Here is a 17991-nt window from a genome sequence, read left to right as displayed (position 1 = left end):
CCACACACAGTAAGTATCTAATAAAAAGACCACTAGCCATTTTGTCTATTTTACATAACACAAAGCTTTTCCCAGAAACAATGAAGCATAGATTATCTCCCACATACCAACACCCGGTAAGCTTCTATTTCAAAAATAAAAGCACTTTTAAAAAGAAGGCATAAGCACATTTCACTTTCTTTTTTAATGCTTACAAGAACCATTTATTTACCCATGAGCTAGCTCTTAGATTTCAAAAGCAATATCCAAAGCCCAAGGCTAAGTTTATGTATAAAGAGAAATAAATGTACTTTATATGACCTACATTTTAAAACTCCATATATTTAGAGAAATTATTTTAAGAAACAGTCTAGGCACCATACAAAAAGCCCAGAATCTGAAACAACAACAATCTCATTTTTACCATCATTATTAATACCATGTTAAATTTATATAGCTCTTTAGAATTTATACAGAGCTTCATCTTACATTAATTTTCCAAACTTAAAAGCATCCAAACAATGGAGGAAGCAAATAAAAAATAAAGTTCCTGAAAGGTCAAGAAGGGGGAGTGAGATATTAGGGGGGAACTGATCACTATATATCAGTGACTTTTAATTTCTGACCCATTACTTTTTTTCAACTATACCAGGATTCCCGCCAGAAAGAAGGACCCTCAATAGACTGATCACGACTGTTTGCTATTAGGAAACTTGCCTCTACATCCTAGAGCTCACTAGTATTTCTAGCTAATTTAGGGGATCCAGACCTTTGGCTTTTGGAATCCAATGGTAATTCTTCCATTTGAGATAACCTTGAAACAAACTAGGGACAGGGGAAGGAAAAAAAAGCCTTGCCATTCTGGCAACAGTTGCCAACTACCCAAGGACTATTAATCCTCAATTATTTCAGTTCAGATTCCCCAACACAAACTCCATTCTAGTTGAGTCTTTAAGTGTCCTTTAATTTTGCTCATTCATACCTCTATTGCTGCAGCATAATCTGGCAGAGTTCACAACTGCCTAGCCACGCTCAGTTCTCCAAGCTTAGTTCTCCAAGCTTGGTTCTCCAGGTTACGAATTATAAAAGAATGTATTTAGAATAATTCCATTTTTGTAATATTTTAAAAATGCACAAACATATTGCACATGAAAATTTTCTAGGTGGCGGGATTTGGGTATTTGTTTTGCCATTGTCTAAAATGTGTACAGTGAGTAAGCATTACTTTTATAATAAAACAGAAGTTATTTAAAAAAGTAAAAAATTTTATACGGTTTTAATAATCTACATGTTTTTTTCATCACTCGTACTTCATTAACACACCCTAGTCCTACCAATATTAGCATATTTCCTTATTCTGACCATTACCTTTGAAGACATGGGCAAATTTGCCTTCCATACCTAACATATTTATACCTAATCTGGTCACTAAATATTTGATGTATAAACAAATGTAAAAGATCCACGAGGAGTTACATTACTACAGCAAATTTTAACCAGTATGTCACAAGGGTTTTTACAACATATCTGACTACTGAATCAGAGGCACTGACCTCTCTTCCCTTAGATTGCTGAATTAAAAAATGACAAGAGCCAACATAATAGCCATCCGGAGTGAACGAATCAAAATTGTATCTATTTTTTTTTTTGTCAGATCAGCAAAAAAAAAAAAAAATGTGGGGGGTGTGTCGCAGAATTTTAGTAATTAGTATATGTGTGCCATGAGGTGAAAAAGGTTGAAAATTGCTGTATTAGCAGATAAAATACTGGATTTGGGGTCAAAAGAACTAATTTCAAATCCTAGTTTTACTATTCATAACCTTGGACAATGAGTCATTTTATCACTATATAGCACATTTTTATTGATAAGTTATACAGTTTGAATGATAGAATCCAAGTCTCTTAAGGACCTAAAATTCTATTCCTGCAACTACTAATACACTAGACTGTTCACAATACAAGCCCGATCAAGAAGAAAAATGGAGACAACTGTTGGTCACATTCTGTATTCCACGGCTGTTCTTTTTTCCCCCTTTCTGTTTCTCCTATTCTCCCTATGCCTCAGCCTTACCTGTGGCAAACAGCCACAAGAGTTCCTGCCACTGTTGAGAGAACAGTGCAGTCAGCCATGCAGACAGACACCCATAGGAATCAGAGTCCAGCTGTTCTGTTCTTCCTGCACATGGTACAAAGGAAAGTTTATTTCAGGAAAAAGGGTATCTCTGACTCACAGAATATCTGAAGACTCTACACTAGGTTTAAGAAAGACAAAGACAGGGAAATACATCTGCAGCCAAAGATCTTGGAAACATGAACAAGTATACTGCAACAGGCTTGACTGTTTGATGAAGTTTGTCATCGAATAACTGGAAAGAAACCAAACTAGTTAACATATATTGCATGGAAAAACTTCCAGAAAACTGATTGAGAACAAGGATTTATGGCATTCCCAGGGCAAATGTGGGTATCATTAAACACTATCAACTTTCCCCGCAAAAAATTTTTAAGACTTAAGTTTTTAATAGATTTTGAACAAAAAGAAAACCCATTTAAAAGCAGTATTGATACCACCTAAAATTATAGTTTCAGGATACTGCATTAGCTACAACTAACCCTATTTTATAAGAGATGAAACTGAGACTTAGAGAGATTAATAACTTTTCCAAGGTTACATAGCCATCAGATGACAGAGCCAAACCCAAGTTTCTGGACTTTTAAGGACCGTGTCTGATCAACTGTGGGATATGTCTCTGTCATGTCCAAATAAAGATTTAAAAAATGCATATTATTTTAATGCATGATCATGAACGACATCAAATTAAAGTGATCTACCTTACTTCTCCAAGTACCTGGCTTTCAAGCAGTCTAAAAGCCTTGCACGGGAGAAGCAGCCACTATACTTCATTAAATAATAACAATTGCTCTGGGGTCAAGACGGTGGAGTATCCGCAACAGCCTTGCCTCTAGCAAACTATGCATGACTAGGGCGGGTCTTTACAATGGGTATGATAGGTGGTGCTATCTTTCAAGCAATCAAAAGTTTTCACAATTCTCCCGTGGGAGTAAACCACGACTACAAGGAGGTTGAGAGCTATGAAAACCAGGGCTCCACAGTTGGGAGGTAACTTTGCAATCTGGGGGCATCTGTTTTCCATGATCAACTGCAGTATGGTTCAAGTCAGAGAAAAGGAGGACCTCTAGAACTCCATCACAAGTGGAGTCTTAACAGGAACCATCCTGACCACAGGAGATGGACTAGTGGCCATGGTGGGTTCAGCCGCAATGGGCAGCATTCTTCTAGCTTTAACTGAAGAAACTAGAAGATTTCTTCTAGCTTTATTCTAGATTTAATTGAAGAGTAGCCTCTGCACAATTTCCCAGTGTTCTTCAGTTTGCTGTAGGACTCTCCCAGTTGCCTTCAGCCCAGTTACCATACTCACCTTTTGGAGACTATCAGCAGTATCAGATGACTTCTCTAACAGAGAGAGCTAGAGTTTAAGGCTCTCAAAACATTAAGTTGCAGACTGTTTGTAAAACCATAGGTGAGACAACTATGGCCAAATAGGCTGCAAAGAGACATTTAGCACTTTTTTCTAAAGGAGCATGGGGGCGGGGTGTTAAAAGATAATCCATTTATTTATTGCATAAGTGGTCAAAGTAAATGTCTAACATTTTTAAAAGAAAACATGTTATGTGCTGAGAGGATGAAGGACCACAGGGCAAACAGCAGTGAGACTGGCCATCATTTCCTTGGGGACTTCTGCCTGGTTTTGTGTTCTGCTAGTCAAACAATAAAGACTCCTGGACTCCTAGAACTTGCTCCTTCTTTTAAAATAATACTACTTTAAAAAAAAAAAAAAAACCAGCTCCTTAGGGCACACTGGCAAGAACATGAGTTGTAGAGTCAGAAAGACCTGAGTATAATCCCAGCCTTTGGACTTCCTTAGTCAGCCTTGACACATTTTACCCCATAATCTCTGAGTAAGAGTTCCCTAATAAGAAGATCTCTTCCATGAGGGTATTAGAAAGATTAAATGAGTTTGTTCATGTATTCACTCAGATATTTATTGAGTGTTAGAAAGTGGCTAAGCTACAATTCAAGCATTCCCTGTGTGGGTGCAGAAGCAACAAGTCTTCCTGGCTTAAAAAAATAAAAAGCAATAGTCAAATCTCCTCATGAACATACTAGTGACAGGCCTCCTTGGGAACAAACACTGAAAATTTGCTAGTGTGACAATCCTCACCTATGAGATATTATTAACAAGATGCACCACGTTTGTTTACAGTCTATGGATTCAAGAGGTAGGTTACGACGATCGACCTCATAACTGACTATACCACCGGCCCATCTGTGAAAGTGATAAGTTACACATATCATTCAGAGACTCTGTGGTTGGTCTGAGCCAGAGCACACCCTAATGTGCAAGAACAGTACAGTGCAACTGTGTTGAAAGCCCCAGACCTTTTCCTGCTTCACATATACCTCATGATTACATTTTTCCTTGAAAATATTAATGTTTGATATGAGGTGTATTAGGCAGGTTCTAAAATGACTACCAAAAATCCAGGCCTCCTGGTATTCACGCTCTTGTAGTCACCAACTACACAATGAATTGTGCTAATTTGTGCAAACACTGGGATACTACTGATAAGACGGAATGTGACTTCCCAGTCTAGGTCATAAAAGACATTGCAGCTTCCATCTTACTCCCATTCCTCTCTCACTTGCTCTCTCTGAAGAGGCCAGCCACATGCTGTGAGAAGCCTTAAAGAGAAGCCATGTAGAAAGAAACTGAGAGTCACCTCTGAGCAAGTCAGTGAGGAAAGGAATCCTAGCAACAAGCACATCAGTGAGCTTGGAAAAGGGTCCATACCCAGTTGAATCCCAAAGTGCTGTGTGACACTCTGACTGTAATGCAAGCATGCGCGTGTGCGCGCGCACACAGACAGACAGAGACTGAACTAACTTTTAATAGATTAAGGACATATGATTGGCCAATAGTTAGAGACTGGATAACCCACAGAAACCATAATATACAATTCTTTAAGCCACTAAATTGAGGGGTAATTTGTAAAACTGAAATAGTTAATATATTAGATAAAATCTCTAATTCATGTATCTGACTTGAGAAACTAATTGTGTTATTTCAAATGTCTACTCTGAGCCAGACTTTGTTCTAAGCCCTCAGGGTACCTCAGTTAAGAAGACAAACTTCCTTGCCTTTATGAAGCTTATATTTTAGGAAAGAGAACAAAAGCAAACAATAAGTACAAGTAAATGCTCTAGTATATTTAGAGATGTTAAGTGCTATGAAAAAGTATATAGAGAAGGTAAGGAGGAGTGGTTGGGGCAAGGTAAGATACCCATATGGATACTTGAGAAAAAAAGCATTCCAGAAGAAACAAGTAATATGAAGGCCCAAAGACAAAAACATGCCTGGCGTGTAGGATAAACACCAAGACCAGTGTGGAGCATAGCAAACAAGTGGAGAATAATAGGAAAAAGCGTTGGAGGGGGGATGCACAGTGTAAGTCGAGAAGATCATTGGCTCTTACTCTGAGTGCAATGGGAAGCCATCAGAGAGAAACATGATCTGACTTGTGTTTTACAAGGATTGCTCTGCCTTCCATGTTGAGGACAGCAAGAAAGCAAGGGGGAACTGCCTGGGAAATAACAGACTCGTAAGAAATACCAGCCTGTTTACCTACCTCGATAGCTAGACTGGTCATATTCTATCCCAGCTCCTCAATGTTTCTTGATGCAAAATAAAGAACTGATTTTGTCCTTTGTTTTTAAACCTTTTTTTTTTTAAGCTAGATACTAACAGACAAAGGCAGAAGCACCAGCCTCTATATAGGGTGAATGGACTTTAGATGCATTCCACAAGTCTAAGCTAAAGGAATGAAAATAGTAAGAATTTTCACTAGCAAGGATTGTTCCTATCTTAAATCTAAGATACACATAGTAAGCTTCAGTAAATTAATGCTCACAGAAATTGTCCTTTCACTTTTATTATTTTAATTTACAAACAATTAGACATTTAAATTTTTTTCATTATCTATTCCATAAAGTACCAGTATTTTCCACAAAACAAGCATTATAAACTCTTCACAGGATATTCACATTAGAAATTTAAACCACTTTTCATCTGCATATGTGTTGTTGTTGATCTAAACTGCTGTCAGTGAGCATGCAATGAAAAGAACTGTCCTCTGCTGTCCCCTAGCGGAATCACCTAAATCACTCCCAAACAAAATCAGAAAAATGCAGCCAAGGTAAATAAGGCGGAGGTGGAATAGCCCTTGACTTTACCACTACTCTGGAAAACAAAAGAGTAATATAGACTCCTAATATAAACAGTTACACGAAGACCTGCCTTCTACCCCCAGACCCCGTCCATTCCCAAAAGAAAGCATTTAAAAAATTAGGAGTATCTGGTGTATACCCACTTTCTATTCACAAATCATTATTTTCAACTGAGCATTTTTGTAAGAAGTGGAAGAGCTTGATTTTGTGAGTACCAAAAATTGTAAGCCCTAAAGAAAATCAGTGGTAAAAATATCACAGAATACAGCTTTATAAAACCAGATTTTGATCCCTTGCCTTATTTGTCTCTAAAGGAGATCGCTGTGTTTTAAAAAAAAAAAAAAAAGGTATGGATGATTACGGAAAATAATTGAAACTTTTCTCAGTGGTTAAAGATCAAAACTTTAGACAGGTGAATAAACTAAAACAGAGTAAGTAGTTCAGGGCAACAAGTACATGAACCACCTTTTATTTTCACTTAGCTAAAACACAGAAAGAAAGGGAAAAAAACTATTTCCTCAAATGTTACTATTTTGCCATAAAGCACTGAATTCATTTCTCTATATTCATGTATCATAGCTCGATTCCAAAAGCAAACACTATCTGGCAACCTGGTTTTAATTACAGCATACAGAAAGGATTTTAATTAGTTTCAAATTTTAATTTAGCCTTTATTCAATTCAATTATCCAGGCTCTTGGCACACAAAACTTTCTAATTACCTCTAAACCCATTAATGGTAACTTTAAGAACTGCAGTTTAGTCATTTTTTACTAAATTGACAAAGGAAAAAAATACACATTACAGATCCTAAACCATTCCATTCACTATACATCTGAAGTGTCAATTCAAAGTGTTTTTAATTGGTTATGAAGGGTCAAACAGGCTTGTTATTTAAAAATTAATGGCTACATTAGAAATTGCATTACAATAGTTTTTCAAATTAGTATTCTCTCTCTTAAAACACAATTGTGATGCTGTTCTACCTCCTCTTCATCTCCAGCCACTAAGACCAATTTCATGGCATGTTCAACTACATAACTTTTTTTAAAAAATTTTTTATCCTCGCCCCAGGACATTTTTTGATTGCTTTTAGAGAAGGAGAAAAGGTGAGGGACAAACATCAATGTGAGAGAAAAATGTAGATTAGGATCAGGAATCAAGGATCAAGCGTACAACCTAGGTATTCGCCCCAACTAGGAATCAAACCTGCAACCATTCAGTTATAGGACAACACTCCAACCAACTGAGCCACGCCAGCCAGAGCTGAACTACATTAACATTTTTAACAATTTCTCCAAGAAACAAAAACTCTGAAATATTTTCCCTCATGGACATCTTCCTGAAACACTAAGATGTTCAATAATCTTCATATAGGAAGAATAATTTTAAATACTACTAAATGTATTCTATAAAGGAATCAGTTTATCCACTCATGGCAACACCAGTGGCACATCTAAAAGCCTGTATTCCCCCGGTCCAATGTGCCAGTGAGAGACTTGATCCAACTTTATCTACCTAGGGGCCCACAGTTCCACAATGTGCAAAGTCTGTACATCGGTACCTGTACAAATTCATACATATTACACATTTGTTGAAGAGAATTAAACAATGGAAGAACATTCATTCTAACAACCACAACTAAGAACTTCTGACTATCTCACTATGAAAGATAATCTGAACATGTATCCAAGATATCAAAAACCACTGACACACCATGTACCTTCTCATAAAATGGAAAACAAGGCTGCTATTCTACCTAGGTCTCATTTACTTAGGTCCCATTAAAATCAAAATGTCATCATTCCAAAAGCAAGTTTGTCTGAATGTAGAAAGACATCATACACAAGCCAGTTCTAAGCCCATTCCTTATTCAAATTATGTAACCGCAATAAAAAAAAGACTTATTTTTGAACCCTCTAGTATATATATCCTATTTTTTAAAGTTTTTATCTTTCACTATTGTACTACTCTCTCTTCTCATGTTGCTCTAAAGAAAAGCACTTAAGTGAGTACACTTTATCTCCCTGGTTTAACAGCCTATGGGCTTAAAGTAAATCAATTCAAAAATGTTTAAACATTCAACCATTTTATGATAATTAGAAAACAAAGAGAAAGAGCTCTACCTTCTTCTTAGGCTATAGAAGGATATGAAAAACCTTCACTTAAGCTGACACAAACAAGAAGAGAATTCACTAGACACAAACAAAAAGAAAAAAATGGCTTTAAAGCCATCCGAGAAATGTGGACACAAAGATATTTAAAAGAACTAAACACCAAAGGGACTTCAGGAGGTAAATAAGGGACAGAGGACACCTGGGCCACTTGCCGAAAGAGATGCAGGAAAATGGAAGAGCAAACCTGCTGGAGAATGAGTCTCTGCACGCATGAGAATTTAAATCTATAGTCTAAAAATCTGGCCATCCTGGAAAATCATTAAACATAAGTAGGTGCTTTTTGTTCCAGGTAGTGTGTCTTCAATCATTAAACATCAGTGTTTCATAGATATCCCTTATTATAAATACGCAGTCATCCAGTTTTGATGAGAAAGAAAGTGGTATCAAAATGGAAAACCAAAGTAATAGTCCATCTGTGGCTAATCATAATTAATCATAACCCTATAGTGATTATTATTATTTAGGGTGTTTCCAACTCTTTTAACCACTGCAAATATTGGAAAGATGAACATCTTTACTGAAACTTTTCCTATCCCTTTATTTTTTAAGATCAATTTCTGGATGTGGAGTTACTGAGTCAAAAGGAAGGCCTCTAAGACTTTTGATAAGAATTACAAAATGCTACTTCCAGCCAAGATGAATACATAGGTAGATACATTTTGCCTTCTCGCACAACCAAAAGAAGGTCAACAAATTTAAAAACAAAAAATAACCAGAACTGCCAGAAAATCGAACTGTAAGGAGGTCCAACAACCAAGGGGCTAAAGAAGAAACATTCATCCAGACTGGTAGGAGTGGTGGAGAGAGGCAGCTGGGGCGGAGAGGCCACCCAGCAAGGCAGCGGCTAGAGGACTGGGCAGCCAATGCGGTGGCGGGCAGACTGTGTGGTCCCACATTTGCGTGCGGATAAACCAAGAGGAACAGCTGGGGAGTAAGAGAGACCATGTAATCCAGGGTTCCAGTGTGGGAAAAGAAAGCCTCATAATCTCTGGAGGTAAAAATCTGTGGGGGTTGTGTCAGTGGGAAAAACTCCCAGTCTCACAGGAGAGCTCGGTGGAGGGACCCACGCGGTCCCAAAACATACACAAACCCACCCACCTGGGACTAAGCACTAGAAAAGCCCAGTTTGCTGGTCGGAAGCGGGAGAAGTGACCAAAAGCCTGCTGAGAGCCGAGCAAGCAGCACTGTTCCCTCTCAGACCCTCCCCCCCACACAGTGTCACAACACAGTGACCTGGGTTGCCCACCCTGGTGAATACCTAAGTCTCTGGCTCTTCCAACCTAACAGGTGCACTGAGACAAAGAAATATGGCCCGAATGAAAGAACAGATCAAAGCTCCAAAAATAGAACAAAACGATGAACAGACAGCCAACCTATCAGGTACACAGTTTAAAACACTGATAATCTGAATGCTCACTGAATTGGCTGAGTACGGTAACAAAATGGAGGAAAAAGTGAAGGCTATGCAAAGTGAAATAAAGAAAAATATACAGGGAACTAAGAGTAAAGGGAAGAAAACCGGGACTCAAACCACCAATTGGGAGCAAAAGGAAGAGATAAACATTCAACCAGAACAGAATGAAGAAACAAGGATTCAAAAAAATGAGGAGGGGCTTAGGAACCTCTGGGACAACTTAAAACATTCCAACATCTGAATTGTAGGGGTGCCAGAAGGAGAAGAGGAAGAGCAAGAAATTGAAAACTTACTTGAACAAATAATGAAGGAGAACTTCCCCAATCTGGCCAACGAAATAGACTTCCAGGGTGTCCAGAAAGCTCAGAGAATCCCAAAGAAGTTGGACCCAAGGAAGCACACACCAAGGCACATTATAACCACATTACCCAAGATTAAAGATAAGGAGAGAATCTTGAAAGCAGCGAGAGAAAAGGAGGCAGTTACCTACAAAGGAGTTCCCATAAGACTATCAGGTGATTTCTCAAAAGAAACCTTACAGGAAAGAAGGGGCTGGCAAGAAGGTTTCAAAGTCATGAAAGGCAAGGACCTACATACAAGGTTACTCTATCCAGCCAAGCTATCTTTTAGAATGGAAGGGCAGATGAAGTGCTTCCCAGAAAAGGTCAAGTTAAAGGAGTTCATCATCACCAAGTCCTTATTATCTGAAATGTTAAAGGGACCTATCTAAGAAAAAGAGGATGATCAAAAACTATGAACAGTAAAATGACAACAAACTCACAACTATCAACAACTGAACCTAAAAAACAAACAAAAACAAACTAAGCAAACAACTAGAACAGGGACGGAATCACAGAAATGGAGATTAGAGGGAAGCGGGGGAAGAATGGGGTAAAAGGTACAAGGAATAAGCAGCATAAATAGTAGGTACAAAATAGGCAGGGGGAGGGTAAGAATAGTATAGGAAATAGAGAAGCCAAAGAACTTACATGCACAACCCATGGACATGAACTAAGGGGGGTGGAGGGGGAGGCAGAATACTGGTGGGAGAGGAGGGTGCAGAGTAGAGGGGAATAAAGGGGAAGAAAAAAAAGGGACAACTGTAATAGCATAATCAATAAAATATATACTAAAAAAAAAGTGTACAATCAAAAAAAAAATTACAAAATGTTATCCAGAAAGCTAACCATTTACAATTCTACCAGCAGCATACATCTTCCAACTTCACTGCAACCTCAATAACAATGACATTTGTTATTGTTTTCATTCATTCAGATACCTTTCTATGCCATTTACTCCCAAACGATTCAGACTTTGCTATATTCTTTTCCAGATACTTTCCCCACAGTTTGCTGGCATGCATATATATATAGTGCTTTTATTGGGTGGGGATATATAAAGAAAAGAGAGTGTTTCAGAGTAGCCTCGAGCAATGTCTTTAATTTCCACATCAGAAAAAATAAAAAGAAAAAGGGAAGAGAGGAACCTGAGATTCAAAACCACCATCCCTCTTAGAGCTCAAAACACAGAAGGGAAGAGTACAGATCTGGACTAGAGGAATCAGACTGCCTGGATTCAAACCTTGGCTCTTTGGATTTTCAAACAATTTAACTGCTCAAAAACTCAGTTTCTTCATGGACGAAACCAAAGTGGGGAAGGATTGAGGGAGGGAGAGGGAGGAGGAAATAAAAGAAAGGGGGAAAAAAAAAAAAACTCAGTTTCTGTATCTGAAAATAGGTACCAAATACAACATTCCTATACCTCTTAGGGGTCGTTAGGATTCAGTGAGATGATGCTCAGTAAGCAGTTCTTATAAAAAGCCTAGCAAGTAAAGTTAGAACAAAAACACTAAAATAAGACTTTCATGGATTTTTCTCAGCAGTAACCATCAAGTCCCAGCTTTAATGACTTACAACAGCTGACCAAACTACACCACAAAAATGTCAAACCAGTACTCACTTACCTGAATTCCTCCATTCTTTGTCTGCAGTTCTAGAAGCATGGTTTTTTATTTAGATAGCACCACAAGCAAAGAAATGGACAAGCACACCTACCTGGCAGTTCTACCTGCTCTGTGAATATATGTGTTGGCATCTTCTGGACAATCAAACTGAAGAACCCAATTCACAGCTGGGAAATCTGTAGAGAAGGAATGTCAAGTTAGCAAATCAGTTTCAAGATCTGCCCTGCTGCACTATTTTTATTTTACAATAATGCTTGCCAGGACTTTGTGTCACATCAAACTGATAGATAACACCTATGAACTCTATTAAAAATAATTAATTGCATGAACCAAGATAATAAACACTTCTTTGAAAAAGCGAGCTCAAATTAATGTGTTTTAATGTGAAGATTATTTCTTATCTGACACAGCAGTGACAGAGAGCTTTGTGTTAGACAAATAATGAAATATCCTGATATTTAATAACCTAAAAGAACCACTTCACATGGGCTCCTACTGAATTTATATATAACTGGTTTCTAAATTTAAATAAAGGTTTATTTTTCTTGCTGTTCCCATCTCCATTCAAATTAAGTCCCTCTCCCAATGTCCTAGCAAAACCTGCTATGAGGTTTTCAAATTACTTCCACCCTAGTAAAAGGGCTGAGGAGGGGAGGGGAGGGGGGAAATGGGAGCAGCCAGGTAATTAGAAAAGTGAAAAAAGGAAATCTTTGGATAATTTCTAAACTTGATAAATTAAAAAATGGTGGGATAAGACTATTACATAGAAATATAAAAAAATGAATATCAAAAAAAGAAATAGCAGGTTTATGTAGTTGCTTATGAAGTGTGAGGAGGGGTAGAGTAAGGATTACTCTGTCTCATCACTCATTTTCACCTATATACATATGTTGCTCATTAAAAAAATAAAATAGAGAAAAACTTAAGAATAAAATAAAATTTTAAAAAGATACTCATATATTCTAAAGAAATTCTTAAAAATTTACGTAAGAATAGAGCTTCAGAATATCCAGTGCACAGTTTTGGAACAAAAAGACAAATTCGAACATCCTTTACTCCAGGAATGAATATATAAATTCATGCTATGCCTTGGCCGAGTGGCTCAATCAGCTGGAGTATCATCCCATACACCTAAGGTTGTAGGTTTGATCCACGGTTAAGGTTTGTATGGGAGGCAACTAATCAATGTTTCTGTTTCTACTTTCCTTCCTCTCTCCTTCCCTCCCTCCTCCTTTCTCCGCTCCCCACCCCCGCCATGTCTCCCCTTGCCTCCCTCCTTCTCTGCCTCTCTCTCTAAAAAAAATCAACAAATATATTCTCCAGCAAGGATTTAAAAATAAATAAACTAATGCTATGACATACTCTACAAAATACATTGTACCTTTACACATCAACCCGGCAAGACTTCAAAAGCAAGTCATAGACTAACACATAATATCATTTATGTAAATTTCTTAAACACCCAAGAAATTACTGTATGTTGCTTCTGATCATTCATATAAACTTTTAAAAATAAACCAGAACAAATTCTTGACATTTTTTTGTACCATAGCTGAAGCCTATGAACCCTTTTAATGTTTTTTTTCATTTTCTTTATTTATTATTAGAGAGAGAGGAAGGGAGAGAGAAAAAGAGGGAGAGAAACATCAATATGAGGGGAAAAACATCAATCAGTTGCCTCTTGCACACGCCCCAGCTGGGGAACAAACCTGCAACTCAGGCATGTACCCAGACCAGGAATCAAACTGGGAGTCTTTCACTTTGCAAAACAACACCCAACCAACCGAGCGACATGGGTCAGGGCTGATCCTTTTTTAAATGAGGTAAAACATATAGGACTTTGAAAGGAAAATTATAATGATATATCACATTTTTATTAAACTTTTGATAGATAGATAGGTAGATAGATAGATAGATAGATATGCTTGTTTACTAACACATTAAATAACTAGTTTTTGGGTCTGGTAATTACCATAGTATCAAAATAGTAGAGGAGAAACAATATTACAAAATATCTGCAAAAACTATAATATAAAATTATTTCAACCTAGAATTCTATTCCCAACCCAACCATCATTCAAGAGTAAGACACACATACACAGTAACTCAAAAAATTTACCTCCCATGCAACCTTTCTTAAGAAGTTATTAAAGGACGAGATTTTTTTTTAAAAAGAGTAATTCATGAAAACTCTTGGAACAGGAGTCCTGGGATGACAAATGTGCCTCAGGCTTATGGAGCAACCAGTCTAGATCAGAGCTGGAGGGAGAAGACTCCCAAAAGAGGAAGTCTCAAGAGAAAAAGAATCAGACTGTTTTTGAACTGATAGACAACTAGGCGGGTGACCACTAGAACATTTGAGAACCATTAGAACTGGAAAACAAACCTAAACAAATTTTAATTATTAATTCAAAGAAAAAAACTAAAAGTACAAAAAAGGAGGCAATCATAGAACAACACTACTTCCCTTAGCAAAAAATTAGTCAAAAAAATGTAAACGCAAAATGCTGATTCTGCCAAGTGATGATATAACATAGCCTAGAAAGCTTTAAAAAATGCATACTTATCTGCTACCTCCAATTACATGGGAATAAACTGATACGATATCATGAGATATACTTTAAAATATTCCAAGAGGAATAAGTAGAGGAAAAGAGGAATCGTGAAAAAGATAGTTACTGAAAAATGGGTAGTATATGACAGTACCTTAGACTTTTTCTTTTTGTGTGTGTTTAAAGTTTGCCATAATAATTAGCACAGTAAAACAAAGTGACTGAAGAATTCAAATTACCACCTATTTATTCTCATCTCATTTATTCTTATCTCCAATTTTCCTATAATTACTTCCATATTTCATTCAACCCCTACAAAGCCACCTGTTGTATAATATCATAGTGGCTTTCTGACAGTTTACAACATTAATTTATGATTTTAAAATAAAAACTAGAATGTTTGGTGAAACGGTGGACTTCAATTTTTCTTAAACTGTAATATTTATCAAGTTTCCAGTTTCAAAAACATGACACATTTTTTTCAGATCTTTAAACTTTTGATCCTTCTTGTCAGCTCCTCATGATTCTATGATACATTTTGATGAACAAAGAAAAGCACAAAGATGAAAATATTATAAAAATCCTAACTGATGTATCCTTAACATTAATCATCTCAGTTACCAATTCACTTCTTTTTCTCTTATACGAAAGCTCAATTATTTGTGTCAAACTATATTTCCCATGATCATGGAATAGCTTCTCGTAAGTTCTCTTACCAAGCCCCCTGGCTGCAATATCAGTAGCAAAGAGTACCGCAGCTCTCTTGCGAACAAATTCATTATAGACTTCCATTCTTCTCATCTGCTGCTGTCGACCATGCAGAGCAAGAATAGAAATTCCAGGACGTAGCCGGCAGAATACTCGATACAGATATTGAACCTAGGCATTAATAGGAAAATGAGTTTAATACACCTGAATAGAAGCAGCAAAGTAAGCTTACAAGGTGAACAGAAAAACATGTATTAAGCAGCACAAGTTTCACTAAAGATCTATAGAGCAGAGAAAGGGATACGTAATAGTTATGGTATTAAAGCGTTTTTGCTTACATTATTTTCTAAAACAATTCTGAAAAGAAATATGCCCTCCTTACATTTTTAAGTTTATATCTGACATTTTTCCAAATTGAATTCGTAACAAAGAATGTAATTTCTGGTGTATTAGATATTTATATTTTAAAATAAATACTTAAAACTTCTTAAATGTACCAAATAGACTCTAAATAAAAGGAATTTGATACGCACTACCAACTATTTTTAAAATGTCGAAATTATGAGGAGGCTATGCATTGTGTAAGAGGGTCCCTCAATTTTGCTACAAGCCTAAAACTGCTCTTAAAAAAAAAACAAAAACCTAAGTATTAAAAAAGGTTAAAAAAACAATGTGAAGAAACTCCCCTTAAACAAAAAAATTTAACATCATTTCTTTTCCTCTTTGAACTCTTATGTCTGGACCCCACAGAATTTTATCTTTAGAGTTGTATGCTTTAAAGTCTTGTGAATACTTTATCAAAATTCATGATCTTCTATAATACAACGAAATTACATGCATCAGTTTTAACATTTTTAAAATTTTCTGTGGCCATAAACTGCATTAAAAATTTTTTTCTTGGATTAAACTATTACTAAAATTATTATTAGTATAGAACTAAGCAAAATACAAAACGCAAAAATTCTTTTTAAAAAAATCTGTCAGACATAAAAAATGTATTGTTGTAAGATCTGGAAGTTACACCTATTTTATTCCTATTTTATTCCTATTTTCTCTTTCTAATGTAGGTATTAAGAAAATCTCTTCACAAAAATATAGGAAATGGACTAGAATGAACTTTAAAGTTCATAATACTTCAAAATCAGAAAGGAGATGTAACTTGGAGTGGTAAACACACAATACAATATACAGATGCTGTATTACAGAATTGTACACCTGAAACCTATATAATTTTATCAACCAATATCACTCAATAAATTCAATAAAAGTAAAAAAAATTAAATCATAATAAATAAAATTATTTGTAATAATCTATCAATAACCCCATTAAGTTTCCCTTCAAATTTTGTTGAAGGTAAAGAATGGGAAACCACCTGAATTACAAAATTACTTGTTACCTTGTTATCAGTCGCTCACTTTCTGAGCAGCTACCCTGGTGCCAGAAAGATTCTCTGACCATGAGACAATGAATCAATAGAATTAAGGACAGATGGACAAATGCCGTTCTTTTGTAAATTTTAGAAAGAACTATCATGAAAAGAGATGGGAAATGAGGTAGATGTCTGCAGAATAAAGCCTAAGTAAGGAGTTTAAATTTTAATTCAAAATTTAATAGAAAAAGTCACAGGAAGGTTTGCAGCAGGCAGTGACATACTCAGTTTTTGCTGTCCAAGGATCACTCTTCCTCTAATGTGGAGTAACTATAGGAAAGAAAGCAAAGGAATGGAGACACCAACCAGGAGTAAAAGGAAGTTAACCATGGTTCAAATAAAATGTAACATGACGGGCAGTGAAAAGTGGTAGAGCTGTTGAGAGTTATCAATAGACTAAATATGGATAAAGACAGATAAGAATTAAAATTTCAGTCATTTACCAAGATGAGGAAGCAGATCTTAGGGAAAGAAGATCTGAAATTGTTTCCCCTATGTTAAAATTTGCCCTCTAGACCTTCAACTGGAAATACCTACTAATCAAGTAAATAACACAAGCCTGGGGCTCAAGAAAGTGATCAGGCTTTAAGATGTGGACTTGGCAGCTGCCAGAATATAGATAGCACTTAAAACGATGGAACTGAAGAGGTTACCTAGAAAGAGTCTAAATGGGAAAAGGGCAGAGTACAGAGATTTGAGGCACTTTTAACTGCAGTGGTGAGGCAAAGGAGAACCAGCATGGAAGGGTAACAGAGCAGTCTGAGACCAGGGAAAAGCATGCTAGTGTGGTCTCAGAGGTCTAAAGAACTATTTCAAGGAGAGAATGGTTGACTATTTAATATGCTTCCGAGAGGTCAAGTAAGATAAGGACTAATGGCTAACCAATGACTTTGGTAACCTGTATCCCTTAACAAGGGCTGACTCTGGAAGGCTGAGGAGAGAAGAGAAGGTGGGGCAGTGAGGTTGCTAATGGAGAAAAATCATTAAGAGTTTGCTGTGAAGAAGAGCAGGAAAAAATGAGGCAGCAACTGGAAAGGGACAAAAGATTTGTTTTTTTATTCTTAATTCAGGCAATATTCAAGAATAACAGGGAGACAAGAAAACACAGAACAGCAGACATCCGCAGTAATGAAGGCCTTGTGCAAAAGAGACGATCTGGAGCACATGTACCAGGACTGGTGGTAGATGCTTCACCTACCGTGACAAAATGGAAAGTAGAGTACTATGGAGTAGAAACTTTAAAACATAAACTCAAAACTTATTTCCTTACAAATAGATACCAAAAACAACTCTTCAGATGTAAAATTCTAAAAATCTAAAATAGGTCCTAAAATAGAAGTCTGAAGTCATTCCTTACATGGTAAAATGAGAGACCACTACGTATCTTCCTCATAAGGTGAAGGGAAACACATTCTCATATTTAAATCATGCTTATTCCAAAAATTATAAATCTAGAATCAAC

The 17991-nt window shown here is 36.6% G+C and overlaps 1 protein-coding gene and 1 pseudogene across 1 annotated transcript in view; one reads left to right on the top strand and one right to left on the bottom strand.

Annotated features, from left to right (window-relative positions):
- The window catches only part of DDX10 (DEAD-box helicase 10), a 286609-nt gene that overhangs the window by 244578 nt on the left and 24040 nt on the right, over positions 1–17991 (bottom strand). The window contains exons 8-9 of the mRNA XM_054592588.1: positions 15108–15270; positions 11931–12015 (exon numbers count right to left, since the gene is read on the bottom strand). Of these exons, the coding sequence (XP_054448563.1) occupies positions 11931–12015; positions 15108–15270 (248 nt within the window). The remainder of the gene's footprint in view (positions 1–11930; positions 12016–15107; positions 15271–17991) is intronic.
- LOC129086073 (mitochondrial import inner membrane translocase subunit Tim17-A-like) lies at positions 2758–3478 on the top strand (annotated as a pseudogene).

Source organism: Pteronotus mesoamericanus, unplaced genomic scaffold (assembly GCF_021234165.1).
Source record: "Pteronotus mesoamericanus isolate MK-2021 breed Mesoamerican mustached bat unplaced genomic scaffold, CSHL_Meso_final scaffold_36, whole genome shotgun sequence".
Classification (NCBI taxonomy): Eukaryota; Metazoa; Chordata; class Mammalia; order Chiroptera; family Mormoopidae; genus Pteronotus; species Pteronotus mesoamericanus.
The sequence above is the reverse complement of the archived record's forward strand: the minus strand, read 5'-3'. Positions and strand labels throughout refer to the sequence as shown.